At 43.3% G+C, this 14,155-nt stretch overlaps 1 protein-coding gene across 1 annotated transcript in view; it reads right to left on the minus strand.

Moving 5' to 3' along the window:
- Nucleotides 1-506: 506 nt before the first annotated feature.
- The window catches only part of slc18a2 (solute carrier family 18 member 2), a 130,779-nt gene continuing 117,130 nt past the window's right edge, over nt 507-14,155 (minus strand). Inside the window, exons 12-15 of the mRNA XM_056292198.1 lie at nt 8,661-8,724; nt 8,389-8,508; nt 1,481-1,614; nt 507-761 (exon numbers count right to left, since the gene is read on the minus strand). Coding sequence (XP_056148173.1) covers nt 654-761; nt 1,481-1,614; nt 8,389-8,508; nt 8,661-8,724 — 426 coding nt within the window. The 3' untranslated portion in view covers nt 507-653. The remainder of the gene's footprint in view (nt 762-1,480; nt 1,615-8,388; nt 8,509-8,660; nt 8,725-14,155) is intronic.

Genomic DNA, 14,155 nt, shown 5'->3' on the forward strand with positions numbered 1-14,155 from the left:
TGATACCTGGATCCATTTTTACAAGGGTGGGAACTGTTTACTGCTGAGCCGATGGAACACCAGCCACAATGGCCGCTACACCTGGTTTGCAGTCCAGAAAATCAGAGTCAGCAGGTCTGTTTCTCTCTGTCTCCTACATCCACTATATGACAACACTGTTCTACTGGACTACTGACTGTCTGTCTAACACCACCACCACATCATCACGTGTCAAATGGATAAGATAATGACTTAAAGGAGAAAAGCTGGAGATTTCTTGAATATCAGTACATTAATTAAAAAAACCAACTGACAATGTACAAACACTGACGAGTAACACTGGCCTCAGCTGAGCAAGTCAGTGAGCCTCCTTCCACTGGCTGAAGAACCCCAGCTTCTGACTCATGGGTCTCTTCCCCGTTTTATAAGGCTGTTGGTTTGAAAAACAATGACAACAAAAGAACAAAAAACATTCCTCAAGCAACCACAGAACACAGGGAAGAACGACTTTGGTTTACTCCAGAACGAACACCAAATGGACACAACTGAATGCAACTGAAGCAGAAACACCTTCATTTTTTTTTTCTTTTCGTTTTTCTTATTCTATTTTTTTTTTGTTTTTACTACAACAAAATAGATCCTCTGGAGGTTTAACCTGCACGGCCAGCTTCTGGTTATTCATAGTCATCGTAATCTTGCTCCGTGTCATCGCCCTGGTAGTACGTTCCCTGTGTGGAGTAGGACCTGGTCTTCATCGAACAGTTGGTGTCCATCAATATGGCCTAAAGAGAACAAGAGAGATGATGGGGATTGTTACATCTGGAAGACCAACAAGACAAGACCAAATCAACCAAATAGACTTTATCTACTATGTGGAGTTGTTCACCACGTGAAAGATTAAAGATTTGCCTTCAAAGTAGAGCAGTTACTGCAGCCAAGCTGAGGGAAACTCCAAGACTAGCATCTCATGTGCCTAGCATCTTATGTCTCTGGTCTATGCTCTTTTCAGTGGATTCATAACCAAATAACACATGCAAGCATTTGCAAAAAAAAAAATTAGATCACACAATAAAACATATTGAAGAATTCCTCAACTCGGGGGCAGACTGTGTGTAAATGGTGGCTGTGAACTTGTCAGCGGTGGAAAACTGGCTGATGTCAACAAATATGGTGGCAAACAGGAGACGAGGCGAATGTTTGATGGGTACAGACAAACTAATGGACAGAGAGTGATGGATGCTGGCAGACACAAGGTGGAGACAAGTAAATGGATATGCAGGCAGGCAAATAGGATATTAGAGGGAGCAGGGTGGAGTTCTGCATGCAGTCCAATGAAGCCTGCAGATGGGAAGGATGCCACGGGGAACCGCTACTTCGTCCAAATTGTGTCTCTTTGGGCGTTTGCCAAAAGCAACCACGCAATATACGCACATGTAGCTATGCGTCTGCTTGTGATAAAAGAAATGTTGTATTTCACGATTTATATGTTCTCAAATCTCACTATTTTCTCCTCTTGTCCTGGTGGATTCCTGAGGAAGAAGCAGAGAGGGGCAAAGAGAATATCCACTATTCCAATAATGGCCATCAGCCAGTGGAAACCAATACTTTCAGCTATCGAACCACCGATAGATGGACCTAGAGTACAAAACACAGAGAGAATTAAAAACATAAATTAGAAGTTATGATGGTATACTCAGTCACGCATCATTGGGTTTCAGCCGGGGCCTTAAGTAATGAACTGCTCCCCCCAACACACACACACACACACAAACACAAATTTCTCATATGGCAAAATTCTCTCTTGCAAAATTCATCCAGTAATTTAGTTCGTTTGGGAGAACATGTTAAAAAAGATGCACACAATTCTACCAGATTCACAAAAAACATGTAGGAGATTGGCAACAAGATCGTTGGTCGTCGTAGCTGTGAATGCTATTGTGCATTGGCCATTGTGGGGCTTTTGCGTTTAGTTTGCTTACAACCCGCCAAAGGCTCAAGCTCAAAGTTGATTACAACACCGGGGCTAGCATCGAACAGGGCCCTGGGGCATTCTGTCACTACACATCTAAATTCGATTTGCTGATGATACGGTCACTAAAACTTGTAATCAGTTTGCAGCTTCGGGCTTCAAGGAAAGGCTAGCAATACAAAGTAGTGCTGGTCCAAGGAGCTGTGATTCATTTAAGCCCCCTTTCCACTGCATGGTACCAGCTCGACTCAACTCAACTCTACTTGCTCTTTTTTGGTTTTCTATTGGGCAAAAGTTAGGGATAGTACCTGGTACCAGGTACTTTTTTTGGTACCACCTCTGTCGAGGTTCCAAGTGAGCGGAGCCGATACTAAAAGGTGACATGAAAGTACCACTATAACTGAATATAAATATATGTATATTTATTTAAACATAAATACAATCTTGAAAAAAAACTAGTCAACACCCCCACAAATGACCAGCGGGGCTTCGCGATCAGGGGATACTATCTGCAGTGGAAAACAAAATCCCAAAAAGTAAAGCGAGTAGAGTCGAACAGAGTAGAGTCTAGTTGAGCTTCAATTTCAACTTTATTTCACACAAAAATGAAAATTTTTTTTATACATATCTAACACACAAAATGGTGTGAAAAGGGACACCCCAAGGAAGCTCAGCAGAGCTTATGGATAAGGGCCCATACTTTAAGCAAAGTAGTTTACATGAAGAGTAACAGCTATAAAAGGAAAGAAAAATAAAATAAATAAAACCTACAAAGAAAAATAAAATAAAAACAAATCTAAAGTCCTAGCCCTATAATTAGCAAGTTTTTGCTACATCAGTCAGCAGTATATTTCTGAATTCATTTATGTTTTAATTTCTTTTTAAAAACATGTATGGATGATGACATTTTCAAATGGTCACTTAACTCGTTCCACACCTGTGGGCCTTTACATGCCACACCAAGGCTCGTGCATCTAAGCCTGCGCCACTTGCCCGCTATAAGGTTCGTATTTCTGGTGCTAAATGCATGCGGAGGGAGGCAAATTTGAATGAGGTCACACAGTCTGTCATTGATCCCATAGATAACATGGTACATCAAACAGGCATTATGTAAAACATTACATTCAGCAAGCCTTAAAAGACCATAGTTGCAGAAAAGAGGGTCCATGGGAGCACAGACCCCAGACCACAATATGGTGTGGATAACTTTCTTTTGCAGAACCTGTAGTTTTTTAGATGACTGGGAAAAGTGTTGCACCAAATAACATTGAGGTAATTGATATGGGGCTCAAATAAAGACTTGTACTAAGTAAGAAGTGCTGCGCCTGAGAGAAAATGTCTTATCTTAAAAAACAGACCAACATGTTTAGATAATCTTTTTGTTAAAGCATCACTATGACGCTTAAAATTTAAAGATTCATCAATATGGACCCCTAGGAATTTTGTGGACTTGACTCTTTCAATATCTGGACCATTAATTTTGAGACAAACATGCTCAGCATTATTTTGATTTTTGTTGGAACGAAACACAATGTAGTTTGTCTTGCTGACATTTAGGGATAATTTATTACATCTGAATCACGTGTCCACCTTCACCAGATCCTCGTTTAGAATTTTTTGAAGATCATTTGGACTCTTATGTGACAGGAACAAATTTATATAATCAGCAAACAATATTTTATGTAAAATGTAAGAGGAATTTACAAAGTCATTAATATACAGGATAAAGAGGAGTGGCCCTAAAATTAAACCCTGGGGGACCCCATACTTGATGGATTTACATTGTGGGAGTGCAGGACTGAGGAGATGGAGAGATCGAGTCGAGTCAATTCCGTTTATTCGCCACACAAAACAACACCGATACAGCACAATCTCTCCTGGCAACCAGCTAACCGCTAGGCTGCTGAAAACACGCCTCCATTTCCTGGAAAACTCTAAGCAGTGCCTACGTCAGCACTCTGAACATCTGCCTTAAAGGAGCAGCAGCCCCTGGTGATTCTATCGTCAAATTGTGTATCACCACACAGGCCCCCCCAGAATTCACCACCACGAAAAAATGCAAAACAGTAATGTAACACAACAGTACTCAGTGAAACACAAAAAGCCAACAGGCGAACAGTCCCCAGTCAAACAGTCAACGTCTCAGGGGGCGGACCAGGCGGCCAAAACGGCTGTGCTGAATGGGTATAGGGGCGGGGGCAGGGGACAAAGCCAGAGCCCAGGCAGGGGCCGAGGGCCCAAGAAGAGGGGCGTCCACGCTGCGAGGGCAGGGCCAGTTCGACTGGCCCACCCAGGTCCAAATGGGCAGGCTTGAGACGGTCCACTGAGACTGGCTCCGGCTTGTCCCCCATGTCCACCACAAAGTTCTTAAGGCCCCGCTTCCAGGACGTGGAAGAACCCATCGTAGGGGGGCTGCAGGGGGGTACGGTGGCTGTTGTGGCGGATGAAGACGTACCTGGCCGACAGCAGATTCTTGGGAACATAGGACTGAGGGAAGCAGTGGTGAGATGTAGGGATTGGAGCGAAAGCGTTGGCACCATCCCGGGCCACAGCCCGATGAGAAGCTGCAGACCAGGGGGCCACGGTGTCCGGGAGAAACTCACCCGGGACACGCAGCAGTGTCCCGGGTGAATCTACCCTCATCTGTGTATCACCACAACATAAAGATTTGTGGCCATTTATAAGTCCATATTGCTTTCTCCCATAGATGTAGCTTCTAAACCAGTCAAGCGCTATTCCTCTGACCCCATAATGATACAATTTATTTAAAAGAATCTCACAATCAATAGTGGCAAATGCCTTTAAAAAATCCAGAACAATACCAATGCCGCAGTCTCCTTTATCAATAGCATCATTGATTTTTTTCAATAGGTTCAAGAATCGCTATGCATGTGGTGCTTTTAGTACCATGCAGTGGAAAAGGGGCATTAGATGACATGGGAAACCCCTGCTCAGCCCCATGAGAAAACAACTAATTGAATTCAGACACATTTTGGGCACACTTCAATTTAACTATGAAAAACAAATTTTTATTTTGGTTTTGACAGGGCCAGCAGACAGCCAACCACTGAGTATACTTAGTACCACATATTTAGTATAACTTTATTTGATATAATAATTTAACATAACCTATGACATACATTTTATTTTATTTGTAATATACTAATATAAAGTGAGAGAAAGGATCATTATTTTCAACATTATCTCTATATACGTAGTAGGAATTAGTCGCCATAATACTGAGCTGTAATTTTGTGTCTCTGAAATGCAGCTGAAATTGTGTCCGCCGGTGACAAAACTTGTAGGCAATGCATGAATATGTAAACTTACTTCCCGTTTTGCCAATAGGCAGCCCTGCTGACTCAAGATTGAGATCAATTTTCAGCATACTGACAGTTACATGGCTCGTCTATGGATTCCATGTCACTTCATGACCGCAAGAGTTCCCCGAAAACTGTTACACAGAGTTACTCATTACAGAATCCAAATCTGATGCAAGTGCTGAAGTTTACTATGACAAAAAAGTCTATATTGTTTTGAAGCACGTACTTGCCCGATTAGCATGTAAAAATACGTAAAAAGTCACTCATTCTTTACGCTAGTCGAATGAAGAATCAAGTGCCCAAGGGTGAAGGTCCTCTGTGCTGGAGCTGTTTGTTGTCCACTTACTGCACTACTTGTATTCGTTTTAAAAAGATCACCTTGGATGAAGCCATGTAGTTACTGCAGGTTGTGCGCCTACTTCCATACAGGCATTAAGTGGGCAGCAAACAGCTCTGCTATGAAGGTCCTTTGCGTTTGCGTACTCGAGCCTACGTTGCACTTTCACGAGGAATTTGCAACTTTTTAATGTATTTTTAATGGAAATCGAGCGAGTACCAATTCAAAACTAAACAGACAGTGTCTTTGATTGTAAAATTCAACACCAATGCATCGGATTTGGATTCTGTAATGTGTAACTCTGTGCAATGGCCTTTGTGGATTTTTTGCAGCCGCAAAATGATTGAAAACTGATCTTGAGTCAGCAGGGTTAGCTAGCTAGCTGATATGACGCATTATACTCTACATACGCTACATCATACAGCTGTATGTAGCGTTGTTATTCATATTTTATTAAACAATGCAGCCTTTCTGCAAACCAGGAAGTACGTTTTCTTTTCCCCCCCACTGTCTCTTTATTGACTTTGCTTTATGGATATGGTATTTCCCCAGTAGAATTAATAAGCTGACAGTCTGCTGAACTTTCTGGTTTTTGTTTTCATAATACAGTACTATATCCTTGGCTTCCACCTTAATTGAATGATTGGTTTGAGCAACAAAATAATCCTCAAAATGTTTTTTTCAGAATCCTGCAGTGTACTGACATTCATAAAATAGATGTTTAATAGTTTCTTCTTCCTTTTTACAGAATTCACAATTGATATCGATATGCACAAATCTCGAGATTGTTTTGTTGGTGGGATAAATATTGTATGCAGTTTTTTAATGCACTTCTTTCAATTTGTTGGGGATAACAAATTTATATGGGATAAGCCATACCGTTTCTCAACGAATATTAAGAAAATGGGAGTTCCACACAAATTTCCCTCGTGGAGTACTTTTCCTTTTGCTGTAGAAATGGTTCCTCATATGTGTATTAGTACATTTGTGGCTTTTCAGCTCTACTCCACCAACAAAGAAAGTAGGTTGCAATTCCCGCGGCTCTTGCCTCGCAGCATGGCATTTCATCAGCTGATGGGTTCCACTAGGAACAGCATTTATGACCGCTTGACATTATTTTTTTTTATACATTTATTTCTAGTTTTCCCCTTATCCCACCCGATTAACCCAATGGCATATGGCCGGAACTCTTGTGGAATAACTCCCTTGGCTCACGTTTCCACAGGAAGGAGATAGGCGTAACACCAGCTTCCTTCGGACTCGTGTCGGCTGCTCTCACTATTTTACACGCTGAAGCCTCCTCGCATGGATTGCATCACCTTCAGGCTGCGAAGGAGGCGTAGGGAGAATGCTTTCGGTTGCTTGGCTGCAGGCGCCCGGGTGGGCCAGAGGGGTCGCTGGAGACCGACGGCTCCCCGAACACTACACCGATCTACACCCACTATCCCTCGGGTAAGGGTGGCCTAATGAATGCCTCACCCCGTGGACGCTCTGGCCGTGACCGGTTACGGCGAGTCTGGGATTCGAACCTCCCATCCACGTGACGAGCGGACTGCAAGAACGGCGGTTTAGTCCGCTCGGCCACCAGAGCGGCCGCTTGACATTCTTTATAAGTGACAGAGAAGGATTTAGATCTGAGAAATTCCTCATAGCTGAGAAGTTGAGCGTCGTCATTTTGTAAGTCTGCAAGAAAAATGGTATTCCCATCAACCCAATGTTGCAGATACAGCGATGTATTCTTTCTGATTATGTATTCACTGTTCCAGATAATACTTGTGTGAGGACAGAAGTTGTGGTTAAAACATAATTTTGCTGCCGTAACAGCCTGTTGAAGAAATTTAGACAACTTTTGTGGCAACTTGGTTTCATTATAATTACATTGTAATATAAATTGCGGGCCTCCCATTTTTCCACAAATATTCTGCAGTATGAAGTACCATAAGGATTCTGGAGCTTTCACATATTCTTAATCCATTTTAATTTGAAGGTATAGTTCACATTCGCAGATTGCCCGCCAGTGACATCATCAGTGGACACAGCTTCAGCAGTGTTTCAGAGACAGTACTATGGCTGATAATGGAGTGTTATCCCTTCAACATATATGATAATGTTGATAATGTTTCCATTTGGTATAACTGCTACTGCAGCCGTGGTTCAACCGATAGGTTGATACGTCCTGAAAGGGTCGTCTTTTCCCACTGTGTATTAATGTATGTTTTACGGTTTCTCCCGAGCAGAAGACATGATCCCAGATGACATCTTATAAATGTACTCTGTTCTGCCTGTGTAAACAACAGCTGTAATTTTCCCATGGTAATTTATCCTTTCATGTGATCAACTAGTATTTGTTGTGTCCATCCAAGAAGAGGACAAATCATTGGCGTTAGTAGAGATTTCACCTACATATTTTGCTTTATATTTTCACAACTTTATGACCTTATCTCTTTTTCAATATACATCCCAAATCATGACCACCACATTAGTACGATCCAAAAAGCTGGGACCTTTGTCTCACGTTTATCTTGTGATCTATGATTCACAGCACTTGAGCTCTGTAAGTCAGTGGAAAAATGTTAATGCTAGCATGTTCCAATAAAACTGGCCCTATGAAAAATATGCCTCGTCTATTCTTATTTTTTTGTGAATTAAAAAATGAATATTCATAACTTTAAATATTAACCATCAACACTTCAATCACTTTTTGTAGTGACAGTATGAGTTATTTAAGTTTCATTGACAATCTGGTAAATGTGTTTTTTGGAGGTCTGAACATCACTTACCCAAAGCAAAGCCCATGCAGAAAGCCACATCTGCAATAGCGTAGACACTTCCATAGACAGACACGTGCCGCAGGTCCACCAGGTAACCCATGATAGGCATCATGGAGGAGTCCACCATGCCTGTTCCACCACAAACAGAAATTGACGGCATCTTTTTTAAAAATGTTGGAAAATTCCACCAGCATCATCTAGGATTTTAGGTGGTGTTATGTGTACCATGTGGTGATGATGCATTACAATGTCCTGTACAATATGATATACAGTAGACTTACCGATGGCAAAGCCTACTCCGAAGTTTGGAATAATTAGTCCATAGATATCTCGTGCAAATGGAACCTAACACACACAGCACAGGACAAGAGACAAATGATTCATAAATCCCCCCAAAAAAATTTTTTTTTTAACTTTTTCAACAGTAATTGTGTGGTCAAAAATACCTGTAAAAACTAAAAGAAAAGTGAAAGAGTGAACGTGAAACAGGTTAATGTTGGTTTTACTGTGTCAGCCCTTACGAGCTCTGGTTCCCATCGAGAGAACAAGACTGATTTGGAGCGTTATAAAAAATAAAAAGGGTAACACTTTACAACAACCACACAAATGAAGCATTAGTTAAGTATTAGCAACTGCTGAATTCATCATTTGTAAAGCATTTGTAAAGCAAGACATGCACCAAAGGTTAGTTAATGTGTTAATAGATGTTTTATAAATGCTTATTAATACTGCAATTCATGATTGATTCATGCACAGATGTACATGTAAATAGTTTGTCAATCATGTGCTTACACTTTCTAAAGGATCTTATGGTCCTTTGGACTTTTGTGAGTGTCAAGGTGGTGCTGGCCTTTCAGTCTCACATGTAAAGGCTTTGTAAGGCCTAGATAGTCCTCACTTTAGATGAGACAATTACCACATATTCATGAACTAATTTTATCCTCTTCGACATTATCCCCACTGTTTTTTTTTTAGAAGTACAAAGTCTAAATCTATTGTTTATCTGTGTGCATTCATTGCTAACGTGGTTAACATGCTACGCTAACAGCTACAACTGTTAACTCACCGGAATATCTACTACTGCTACTCTACTACTACTACTACTACTACTTTCGGCTGCTCCCGTTAGGGGGCGCCACAGCGGATCATCAGTTTCCATCTCTTCCTGTCCTCTGCATCTCCCTCTGTCACACCAGCCACCTGCATGTCCTCCCTCACCACATCCATAAACCTCCTCTTTGGCCTTCCTCTGCCCCTCTTCCCTGGCAGCTCCATATTCAGCATCCTTCTCCCAGTATACCCAGCATCTCTCCTCCACACATGTCCAAACCATCTCCATCTTGCCTCTCTTGCTTCGTCTCCAAACCGTCCAACCTGAGCTGTCCCTCTAATATACTCGTTCCTAATCCTGTCCTTCTTCATCACTCCCAGTGAAAATCTTATCATCTTCAACTCTGCCACCTCCAGCTCCTCCTCCTGTCTTTTCATCAGTGCCACTGTCTCCAAACCATACAACATAGCTGGTCTCACTACCATCTTGTAAACCTTCCCTTTAACTCTTGCTGGTACCCTTCTGTCGCAAATCACTCCTGACACTCTCCTCCACCCACTCCACCCTGCCTGCACTCTTCTTCACCTCTCTTCTGCACTCCCCGTTACTTTGGACAGTTGACCCCAAGTATTTAAACTCATATGCCTTCATCACCTCTACTCCTTGCATCCTCACCATTCCACTGTCCTCCCTCTCATTCATGCATAGGTATTCCATCTTGCTCCTATTGACTTTCATTCCTCTTCTCTCCAGTGCATACCTCCACCTCTCCAGGCTCTCCTCAACATGCACCCTACTCTCGCTACAGATCACAATGTCATCCACAAACATCAAAGTCCATGGAGACGCCTGCCTGATCTCGTCCCTCAACCTGTCCATCACCATTACAAACAAGAAAGGGCTCAGAGCCGATCCTTGGTTTAATTCCACCTCCACATTGAACCCATCTGTCATTCCAACCGCACACCTCACCACTGTCACTCTTCCCTCATACGTATCCTGCACCACTCCTTCATACTTCTCTGCAACTAACTCCCGACTTTCTCATACAATACCACACCTCCTCTCTCGGCACCCTGTCATATGCTTTCTCTAAAGCTACAAAGACACAATGTAACTCCTCCTGACCTTCTCTATACTTCTCAATCAACATTCTCAAAGCAAACATCGCATCTGTAGTGCTCTTTCGTGGCATGAAACCATACTGCTGCTTGCTAATCATCACCTCTCCTCTTAAACTAGCTTCTATTGCTCTTTCCTATATCTTCATGCTGTGGCTGATCAACTTTATACTTCTGTAGCTGCTACAGTTTTGACAAATCAAATATGTGGATCGTAAATCAGATTTCCATACCGGATCGGTCGAGGCCCGGGTTATCAATAACTGCCGCTAGTACTGCTGGCCAACAGGGTATTAGTGGAAACTATGCTACTGTTGGGAGAGGGAGAAGGAGAGGGGGAAGGCATGTCCAGAGACAAAGGGAGAGGAGGAAGAGTAGGAGTGTGGAGGTGAGAGTCTGAAATTTGTATGTTGGCACTATGACTGGTAAAGGCAGAGAGCTGGCTGATATGATAGTGAGAAGGAAGGTAGATATACTGTTTGTGCAAGAGATCAGGTGGACAGGGAGTAAGGTCAGGACCATGGGAGGTGGGTTCAAACTTTTCTACTATGGTGTGTGTCATGGCACACGTTCTGTGGCCATCAAATTCATGATGCAATGGAGCAAATCCAAGCATTGGAGACAAGATCCTTCGCCTCCATTTCAACAAATGGACCAAGAAGCTCATCAGCTAGCATAGCCACTGCCAAGGCTCATGCCAAGCTGGAGGCCGCCCGAGCCAGGGCTGAATTCCTCAAGAAGAAATCTGAAGTTATGATTAAAAAGGTTCAATTAAATGTGACAGAGGCTCGTATGGAAGTGATTCTAGCAGCTCTAAAGCATGAAAGTGAGGTAGCTGCAGCCATTGATGAGACAAAATTGCTGGAGGCAGCAGTAGTAGGTGAGCATGGAGAAAAGAACTCACATGTAAGTGAGGCCTCTGAGCACACTCGCGACTACATCCTGTGTCAGTCCCAGCTAGGTTCAACAACTCTTTTAGGGGTTGAACCATATCAACCACCTCTAGAGCCCACCATCCATGTATTCAGACCTGAAACACCATTGAGGCAGCATCACTCTACAGCTTGAAATGTTAGAACTCCTTGCAAAAAGCTTGATAATGATACAACACAGCAGCCTCAGAGGCCAACGCCAGTGATTCATCACAAGTCTCCAGCACCGACATTCACAACCTCACCTATTAAGACTATACCACAGCCACCACTCAACAAAGACACCAACATAAGTGATTTCACTAGGTACTTAGCACGCCGTGAGCTTGTTAACTCAGGACTCACAAAGTTTGATGGTCATCCCGAGAACTATTGGGTGTGGAAGTCATCTTTCACAAATGTCATAGAAGGATTGCACCTATCAGCTAGTGAGCAACTAGACCTTCTGTCAAAATGGTTGGGAGAACAGTCCGTGCATCATGTGAGGAGGATTCGAGCCGTGCATGTACATAATCCTATTACGGGCCTAAGAAAGGCTTGGGAGCGCCTGGAAGACTGCTATGGCTCCCCGGAGGTTATTGACAGGATCGATAACTTTCCAAAGATCAGTAATAAAGACGCTGTAAAACTTAAGGAGCTTGGAGAACTCTTACAGGAGGTGGAGTCTGCTAAATATGAAGGTTACTTACCTGGACTTACCTATCTTGACACCGCCTATAGTGTAGCACCCATTGTAGACAAGTTACCTTATAGTCTTTAAGAGAAGTGGATGGCTCCAGGTTCCCATTACAAAGCTGTGCATCATGTTGCCTTTCCTCCATTCTCGTTCTTCTGTGACTTCATCTGCAGAGAGGCATGGACACGCAATGATCCGAGCTGTGTTCTTTCATCAGGAAACCAAAGTTTGTTGAAACTGGAGCAGCCAGCAAAGAGGCAAGGGAAAAGCTCAGTCAACACCCACAGGACAGAGGTCTTGCCACATACTGTGAGTCAGACAAGCAGTTCAAGGAGCAATTTGGATGATGTTGACAAGAAATGCCCATTTCATAAGAAGCCCCATCCCCTCAAACGCTGCAGGGGGTTTAGGAGCAAGCCTCTAGAGGAGCGTAAGACTTTCTTAAAAGAAAATGGTATATGTTTCAGATGCTGTACTACAACCACTCATCTGGCCAGGAACTGCAAGGCAACCATCAAATGTAAGGAATGTGACAGTGATGCTCACATTGCAGCCCTTCATCCAGGACCACCCCCTTTAACCTCAACCAAGCATGCGGGAAGGGAGAAGCTGAAGCACCTCAACCTGCATCACTTCTAAGTGTACTGAAGTCTGTGGAGACGGTAGAAGTATAAGGTCTTGTTCTAAGATTTGCCTAGCTAAGGTCGACCCAGAGGGCCACCCAGAGAAGGCAATCAAGCTCTATGTATTCTAGATGACCAGAGTAACACATTGCTTGCCAGAACTGAGTTCTTCGACCTGTTGCATGTCAAGGGAGCAAACTCAGCAAACACCCTATGCACCTGTGCATGCGTGGAAGAGACCACAGGGAAAAGGGCCACAGGATTCATTGTGGAGTCCTTATATGGAGCAACAAAGGTTAAACTGCCAACTCTGATTGAATGCAACAATATGCCAGATGACAGGGCTGAAATACCAACTCCTAAGACAGTGTATTGGCATGCTCACCGAAGGCCTATTGCTCATTGCATTCCAACACTGGATCTGGAAGCCCAGATTCTTCTTCTTCTGGGTTGTGACATCCTTCAGGTCCACAAAGTGCAGGAGCAATGGAATGGGCCCAACAACACCCTCTTCGCACAGAGACTTGACCTGGGTTGGGTCGGGTCGTGGTAGGAGCCTAGGATCAGTGCACAAGCCTGCAGCTCTAAGTACTTACCGCACCCATGTTCTTGACAATAGACGTCCTTCCTTTCTTGCTCCATATCCCTACTGATTCTGCATCAAGGAGAAGTTCAGCATCAAGCCTCCGCCTGAAGTTTCTCTAGCATGCGACACCCTTATCTTCGACTACTGTGCCATAGGAAGCATAATCTTTGAAAGGTAAGAGAACGATGACAAAGTAGGACTGTCTATCGAAGACAGACTCTTTTTGGAAATCATGGATAGAGAGATGTTCATGGATGACAGCAACAGTTGGGTGGCGCCGCTACCATTCAGAACACCACCGGAGCGGCTCCCCAATAATAGAGACCAGGCATTAACACGCCTTACTTCTCTTCTACGCACACTGGAAAAGAAGACTGAGATGAAGACTCACTTCGTCACCTTCATGCAGAACATTGATCATGAACATGTTGAGGTAGCCTCTCCCCTGCAAGAAGGCCAGGAGTGTTGGTGCTTACCTATCTTCGGGGTGTACCACCCACAGAAGCAAGACAAATCAGAGTTGTCTTCGACTCCAGCGCACAAAAGCAAGGCATCTCGCTTAATGATGTTCTTCTTTCTGGTCCAGACTTAAACAACAGTCTACTTGGAGTTCTACTGCGTTTCAGACAAGAACTAGTGGCTATGACTGCAGACATCGAGCAGATGTTCCACAGTTTCATTGTAAGAGAGGACAGCAGAGATTTCCTTCATATTCTCTGGTTCAAGGACAATGACACCAGCAAAGAGATCATCGAATACCTCATGAGGGTGCACATGTTCAGGAACA

This window comes from Lampris incognitus, chromosome 13 (genome assembly GCF_029633865.1).
Source record: "Lampris incognitus isolate fLamInc1 chromosome 13, fLamInc1.hap2, whole genome shotgun sequence".
NCBI lineage: Eukaryota > Metazoa > Chordata > Actinopteri > Lampriformes > Lampridae > Lampris > Lampris incognitus.